Here is an 8,463-nt window from a genome sequence, read left to right on the forward strand (position 1 = left end):
AAGGAACTCCGTATTTCCATCAAACTTACCAATCATGCACAGGGCTGTTCCTTCAGAGCAAGTTTTGGTACTCCCATTCTGAGTAACTCCGTATTTCCATCAAACTTACCAATCATGCACAGGGCTGTTCCTTCAGAGCAAGTTTTGGTACTCCCATTCTGAGGAACTCCGTATTATCAAACTTACCAATCATGCACAGGGCTGTTCCTTCGGAGCAAGTTTTGGTACTCCCATTCTGAGGAACTCCGTATTTCCATCAAACTTACCAATCATGCACAGGGCTGTTCCTTCGGAGCAAGTTTTGGTACTCCCATTCTGAGGAACTCCGTCACAAATGTTCAGGTACAACTCAGAAACTCCCGTGTCCCCTTTGTCGCGCGTTCCTCCAGTGAACACCTGCCAAGGTTTTTCATCTGATGGATTTGAAAAAACAAAATAAATTCTCAGATGCATGAGGCAACCATTAGAATCGTGAAAAAAATAGTTTGTTAATTTGAATATTAAAAAAATCAGAGATATCCCAACAAATTATTCTTATAAACTTGCAATCATTACTTTTGTTCCTCAAGAGTATTCCAAGATTGATGTAGACTGCTCCTTGGTTTATCTCGCACTGTTTCATGGACTCGTGCTTCACACAGGCATATCTAGTTTTCCAGTCAAACACGAACACGTTATCATGAAGCTCAACAAATACAGGACTACCGACTCCATTGCCGTCTACAAAATAGGTACAAAAATATAATTGCTCATAAACTACACATTTCTTCAGTAAATTTCATATTACAGAGGTGACATCTTCACACCTGTTTGCTAGACTTACCTAACAAAGCAAATTAAAAGTTAACATAGTCTATTTATCCTCACCAGCTTAGTATTCAAAGCTAAATTTGTCTGTTTATCAAATTTCATGTAAAGTTATTCAAAAGATATCTGTACTAAAAGTTCCTAATTTTGAAGCGATAGACCAGATGAAAGGTAACCCCCCCCCCACTGCCAGTTTTTTGGCTACTTTTTTAACAATGGATAGTGGAATTGACTGTCATATTATAAAAATTCCATAAATGAAAGGGTGAGCATGTTCAATGAGACAATTTGACACGCAGATTGCGAGTCGAGTGCCCCAAGCCCCAAAAACTGGGCTAGTAATACAAAATATTCAGTTCACTTAGATTTCTTAAGATAAAATAATTCTTTTTTTTTTGAGACAAAACGAGTATTTCTGTATTTAAAACCCATTATCTGCTGTTAGCATCACGCTACGAGCACCAGATTAGAGAATGCGTATTCTTCACGGTGGCCGAGTGTTAAGATCTACTACCTCATAACGCGAGTAGTTAGACACGGCAAGAAATTACCTGGAAATTTACTAACCTTCTGGGCAAGTGGTATACCACAAATGCACTAGCGTGAAAATAAAATTCATTACCCCAATTTTAAAATATAAAAAGAACATATGAAAAATCTGAATAAACCTATTTTTTGTAAGTATAAAATATCAGTTCATTTTATCCAATTTAAACATCAAATATTTGACGTACTGAATAATTAAACTTTTTAATAAATTCAGTGGACCTGTCATACACCATAAAAGTTAGAATTAAACTTATTCCTTGGGACACCTATTTGATATTCAAGTTATTCATTTGTATACATTTATAATTCTCTAAATGACAGAAAGATGGCACGTATGGAACATCAAATAAATAGTTCTATTTCTTAAAACAAGGTAAAACACCCATTAAAAACAAATTTTAGAAACTTTAAAAGAAAGCCTAGAAATGCAACATAATCAAATTTGCTGTTATGTTAAACTTATATTAAAGTTTTTCTTCATTACCCACTCAAGCCGTCTCCAGCCATTATTAGTCTCAAAGTGGGTTCCTCGTCATCGATTTTGTGTAATTTAATTATTTGTTTTCCTAGTCAGAAAAGTTTATACATCAGTCTTTATTTATAAAGATTTTGATGGTCTGTGAATTCCAAAAAAATATTATTTACACCAAACATGTGTCTGATTTCTGTAAAACTATTATAAATCACATTCATGGATTTTAGTCACTGCCACACGAGACAAGTCTACTGGAACAAATAAAATAGCTCAATGATGCACACAATATTAGCCTCATTGCTACTCTCTATTTAACCTGGCAAGGCTGGCATTGGTGGAGTTAGTCATTTCTCTCCTGGCTCAACTAGTTTAGGTGGTAACAGTTTCGATCTTTGTTTTGTGGCCGTATTTTCAAGACACGTTTTCTCAAGAGTTCCACGTGATCTTCAACTTCTGGCTAATCACCCGATTTCTTGTACAGCACTATAACATGCACTGTTTTTGTCAAATATCCAAGGAACGAGTCCGAAATCACCATGTTCGTGTAAACACGGTCTGGTATAAGTACACCGTACTTCACTTTTTACTGGTGACAGGTTATGCTGCAAATTTAACATAAAATTTCTTGCTATTGACTTCCAATTTTCTGCTACATTTCATAGTTCAAATAATAACTAACATTCTAAACTTCCTTTACAGTTTTACTTTATAAAGAATGAATATCCTAAGATTGGAACTGTGGATTTATTTGTTGAATTTTGGGCTAACCTATTTGATGTCTATCTGCATTAGCCGTGCCTAATTTTGAAGTGATAGGCTAGAGGAAAGGCAGCTAGTTGACACCACTTACCGCCAACTCTTAGGCTACTCTCTAACATTGAATATTGAGACTGAATGTCACATTATAATGCCCTCATGACTGAAAAGGCAAATACTTTTGGTGACAGGGTTTGATCCCACAAATTGCGAGTCCAGCACTAACCACCAGGTCATGCCAGGCCCATTATCTATGAAACTTGTCAACATATCTCAACTCTGTAATTTCAACATTAGTACTCACCAACTTCTTGGTTGCAAAGGAACCTGATGATACTACCAAAAGGATTTCCATGGTATATTAATGACAAATCACCATCAACATACCTAAAAAAGACAGAATAGGCACGTGTAAGAAAATACTTGGGTCATTTATTTTCTTTGAATTACTGGTTCAAGTTTTTGCAATAATTACATTTTTAATATGATAACTTTCTTCTTGGCCCATTTCATTTTTGTCTTTTACATAGTGTGGATGATATATCATTACATATTCTTTGTTTTCACAATCAAATGTACTAAATATATTTAATAATGAAATCATAAAGAAAAACACAATATGCCCAGTCACCCTTAGTCTAAAAAAAAATTAACGACTTTAGGATATCAGCTAAAAATATTTACACAAGAAATATTCAAAAATTTCATCACGAGTGTATTATTTTTCTTTTCTAATGAAATAAAAATTAAATATTTTGTCTTCCTCCCTTGAAAATATCTATTTTTAGCTTTTAAGAAATTCAAGCTTAAAAGATGAAGTTCAAGACTTAATAAATTAGGCTTATGTATTTTAAACTGTGCAACAACTTAATTTTATTGTCTTTCTTTTGACTATAATGCCAAATAGTGCAAATAATAAGTCATAATAAATAGCTTAAAATATGAGGTTCAAGGCTTAACAAATCAGGCTTATGTATTTTAAACTGTGTAAAAACTTAATTTTATTGTTTTTCTTTTGACTTTAATGCAAAATTGTGCAAATAATAAGTCATAATAAATAGTTGAGAAAAGATGTTAGAACAGAATTAAACTTACAGTTTTATCAGGAACACTTTGCATTAATTGTTTCAAAATATATAAAACATTTTTTTAACACAGTACAGCTTGCCTTACAAATATCAAATGAGGGGAAACAGCAAAGGTAGCCACAACAGAAATAGTTTAATTCTTGGCAAGGAAGGAAGAAAAAAGGACATTGACAACTTAATTTTTTTCTAATTACAATGATATTTATTTGTAATTTCATCTCTGATTTTGTTATAGCCACGCTCATTAATTACTTTAAAATTATTCTTTTGGTTATTAATCCATGATAAAACATTAAATAAAAACCATTTTACAAAACCTCAAATTACATTTCTCACTTCTACCATCTACTTACATTAGGCTGGAAAGATGTTTTCTTCCGATAATTTGAGAGGTCTGTGTCTCGGGATACTTTACACATGCAGTGGTCGTGAGCCACTTACTGGTATTACATTTGAAGTTCTTACCCAGACCACCACAAATATTCAAATAAAAATCCAATTTTGTTCCATTTACATCAGCCTCCAGGTGATAATTTCCTAAAAAAAATTAAACGGAACATATGACAAAACATACAGAAGGAAATACAAATTAAAAACCCAGAGACATTAATAAACAACAACCTACTACAGATTAACACCGGAAATCCCTAAAGTATAATTCTCTCTCTCTTTCTCTGGGGTGTTCAACAATTTACTAGGCAACCCTTCTGTTAACCCTATCACCCCTTTACTGAGTATGACACAAGGTTTTAGTGTCTTATCGTCAAAATTTTATTAACCTACTTTTTGGTTGTTATACCAATTAGTATAGCATAAACTCTGAGCTAATAATCCATATTTTAATAGTATACAAGTTTTAAGTTCTTAATTCTACAAGGAAATATTTTTAAAAAATCTTGAATTTCCACCAGTGAGACCCACGTGACACATTTTGTCTTAGCATGTCATCATCCCTATTTTATCCATCACCCCTCAATAATACTCTCTATAAAATCGTTATTGCTCAAACAAACCATAATTTAGATAACCTTCAATTTTGTTTGGTTACAGAGGTATCGAATAAAAAATCAGACCCCTCCTGCCACATCCTCTCTTTCACAATTCGTTGATAGTTCTCTCTTACATTTCATTATACATTACCTATAACCAATAGAAAGTCAAAGTTTTCATCTATCATATGATGTATTGTACAATGTTGTATTCTGAACAGAATATCGTCAATTTCACTCAGTACGAGATTCGATCCCATGGAATAGTTTACGACTAGCTTCGATAAATTTGTAACGGCTCTTGTCGCATAGTTAGAAAGCCAGAAAAGTTTTGAGAGGTAAGTGAATTTGTCTAATTTTTGCATGTTAGTAGTCTATATTCTTTGGTACATTATTTAATTAAATAAAAATTGTTAAGTGCATTACTATAAAAAGAAGATTGAGTACGTATTTTATTTCTTGTTTTTCATATTTATTATTATAAAAGTAACTACAATTTAAAAATACAGATCTTTTTACGTTATTTAAGGCTAGATTAGGTAAAATAAATAATAATAATATAAATAAAATTGTTCACGAGGCACGCATACGAGCCGCTTGTGGATAATGTAATTTGATAGCGTAACATGAGCTGCACGTTCCCAAAGTGATTTACAACTTATAATGGCACGGATAATAGTTAGACACGGTTCAAAGGGCAATAAAAAATAAAATTTAATTATATATATAGATGTATACTGTTATGAACTTAGAGCTACTTAGGATAAACGAATGTAGTTTCATGTTACAATTTGAAGTCATTCTAGAAAGAAAAAAAGGTACATTTAGGTTTATTTAGATTTTTTTATGGTTACGAGGTCGGTCAAATTGACCGATCCCGTTTTAAGATAAATATAGTTTTACTAGAAAAAAAACGTTTGAAATGTATTTAGTAGGTTTTTAGGATTACACAAAGGAAATTTAAGATTTTTGAGATGAGGAAAAGTATTTTTAGTTTTAACACAAAAATTACTTTGCACACGGACTATTCAAAACAAATACTCAGTATATTCGTGGACAAATCTTTATTTTATTAAAACTCCTTCACTAAGAAATATGACTTTTTGTATGTGAAAGACTTGTAATATTAAATGAAAGACTGCCAAATTTTGTGAAGATATATTCAATACATTGAGAGTTGTAAGTATTAAATTTATAAAGACTTTAAATACAAAGGGTCACATGACTCGGTCAAAATGACCGACCCCGTAGAAACTGTGAAAATGATGAAACTTAGGAAGAATAACAACTAATAGCAAACTAAATTACCATTAGGTTTGATCAGCGGGCTTAGGTCAATGTCAACATCATGATCATTTCGGTTAAATTTACATGTTGATTTGTTTCCCTGCAACACGTTGAGAGGACAAGCATATTCTGTCTCCCACTCCACCTGGTAGTGACAGTTGGTATCAGATACCAGACGAGGCGGCTTTCCCTACCATGAAGAAGGTTATTTATATGTTTTACACATGTGAAATAAATAAATGTGATAAATAAAACACACGTCACTTCTGATACATCACTTAAAGTATCATACGAAACACAAATACAAGTATATTTTTCTACGTTTACATATCCACAGCAGTAATTAGTCAATGGATTTTTTTCATACTCTGTCACATAAGCAACATATTCAAAAACAAATACACTTGTAGAAGATAAATATTTATATGACAATAACAATTTACTGTGACCTTACAGGTATCCCCAGGTGAAACTCATTTTATGGAATAATGTGTAACAAAAATAAAACAATGCCAAATACATGAAAAACAAAACAAGAAATCTGTAAATAGTCCAAATTCATCTCTTATAGCAGTGGTGTACAAACTTTTTTTATGGCACCCCCTTTCTAAACACACATTTTGTTGTTGTCCCCCTCCACACCCCATATAACCTATTTGTGTATATATTGTAAATCCCATTTTCCCATGTTATTTGTCATTACTATATTACTTGACAGTAGTAATACTTGTACAGTAATTGTTAAAAGTTTTTTTATATTTAAATTGTACGTTCCTATAACCATAGTTCCATACGCCCTCTACTGACTCTATGCACCCCCAACGGGGATGTGCCCCACAGTTTACATACCATGGTCTTGTACCATACAGTACTATATCATTTTGCCTCAATATGCTCGGTTTTCTTGACCTTTCACCTCTATATTTCAACCCCTCCTCAATTTCTAATGTTTAGATACTTTAGTACATCACCAAGTACTGTATGAAGATGTGTTTCTGTTGAAAACTGAAAACTCTGGATTTATTTTTTGAATAGAAGATTCCTTTATTTTTTATTTTGAAAAATAATACTATAAGAACTCAGTTTTTTTTAAATTAAATCATAATCTATACAAACATCTCTTAAGAATGGTCGAACAAGCTAAAATGATTTTTTATAATCATCGTACTGCACATAAAAAACAGTTTTGAAAACAGCACACACTCTCGACAAAAGGTAAACGTCTGCCATTTTGTTTTTGTTTACCCCACTTGTACAAAATTGGTGACGAAAGACTGAATTTTCTCTACGTGTTTTTATACTACTTCAAATCCAATGCTAACATTTGGTCTCTAACTTTGCCAGTTTTTCCTTTTTTTGGGGGGAACCGGGATAAATGTGGTAATATGTTAGCATGACATTTTATACAGGTGGTTGGCAATTAATAAATATTTTGTAATTATGTATTCATTCAGTTGTTCAGGTTTCATACATATCAAAAGGTTTCTCAAGATCTAAAAACTTGCAGAAACAAAATATGAGAAATCTGCATCCACCAAATTGTTACTCAAACGTTCCACCTGAAAGGGTAGTACACAAACCCACCACCCCTTTTCACAAAACTTAGTGTTATTCATTTAGTTACTAATCCATGATGAAACTCATTCAACATGATAAATAGACCTCCGTAACCTCTTGATAAACATTTTCTATTATTCACTCAACAATGATACAGTGCTGACATCTAGTAGTAGTCATGAGCTATAATATTTGAAAATTAAATTGTTGAAAGCCACGGTCAGTTTTGAAGGAACAGATGTCAATTCAACTAACACTTGGGTAAAAGATAAACAGAAAAATTCATCTAGAGTTATTTTATGTAATGTTCAAGACAGATGCTCTTTGTCACGCAGTAAAGACCATGTTACACTGAAATGACACCCTGAAAGTTCATTTAGATGTGTCAGCTTATTCTTTATGACCTTTTATTCAAGTTTTTCTTCTCAAATCTTGCAGACCAACACTCGTTCAAAAATTAAACTAATATATAAATTTTGTTTACTATACCAATCAACTGTTTTAAATCAATAAAAAATGCTACAACCTCACCTTAACACATTGCTTAATGTTCCTTTATTTTTTTATCATCGCAGGTTAGGCTTGGAAATGAATAGTCAGATGACGATTGGGAAAATAGTGACTGAACTCAACTTTGCATTTTTCAACCAACTGACAAATTTTTCAAGACTTCTTTCCAAAATACTTTAATAAGACATTAAGCATTCTTTACTTCTCAAATTTAAATTATATTTTTTTCTAATTTACTCTTTAAGTTACTAAAATCTATGATAAAATTCATTCAACTCATCATAATAAAAACATATACGAACCCTCGTTAATATATTCTTTCTGAGCCAGCACATAAGTAATAACTCTTAATTGTAATAACTCAGTTGTAATATAATACACGTACTAGTTGATAATTCCACAGCTAACAGATTAATAAAATGATTACGACTTTCTAAACAGTTAA

The 8,463-nt window shown here is 32.2% G+C and overlaps 1 protein-coding gene across 1 annotated transcript in view; it reads right to left on the reverse strand.

Moving 5' to 3' along the window:
• The window catches only part of LOC106465466 (cation-independent mannose-6-phosphate receptor-like), a 54,014-nt gene that overhangs the window by 43,508 nt on the left and 2,043 nt on the right, over nucleotides 1-8,463 (reverse strand). Inside the window, exons 3-7 of the mRNA XM_022393370.1 lie at nucleotides 5,973-6,141; nucleotides 4,029-4,212; nucleotides 2,892-2,974; nucleotides 556-720; nucleotides 267-413 (exon numbers count right to left, since the gene is read on the reverse strand). Coding sequence (XP_022249078.1) covers nucleotides 267-413; nucleotides 556-720; nucleotides 2,892-2,974; nucleotides 4,029-4,212; nucleotides 5,973-6,141 — 748 coding nt within the window. The remainder of the gene's footprint in view (nucleotides 1-266; nucleotides 414-555; nucleotides 721-2,891; nucleotides 2,975-4,028; nucleotides 4,213-5,972; nucleotides 6,142-8,463) is intronic.

This window comes from Limulus polyphemus, unplaced genomic scaffold, assembly GCF_000517525.1.
Source record: "Limulus polyphemus unplaced genomic scaffold, Limulus_polyphemus-2.1.2 Scaffold1954, whole genome shotgun sequence".
In the NCBI taxonomy this organism is placed as follows: domain Eukaryota; kingdom Metazoa; phylum Arthropoda; class Merostomata; order Xiphosura; family Limulidae; genus Limulus; species Limulus polyphemus.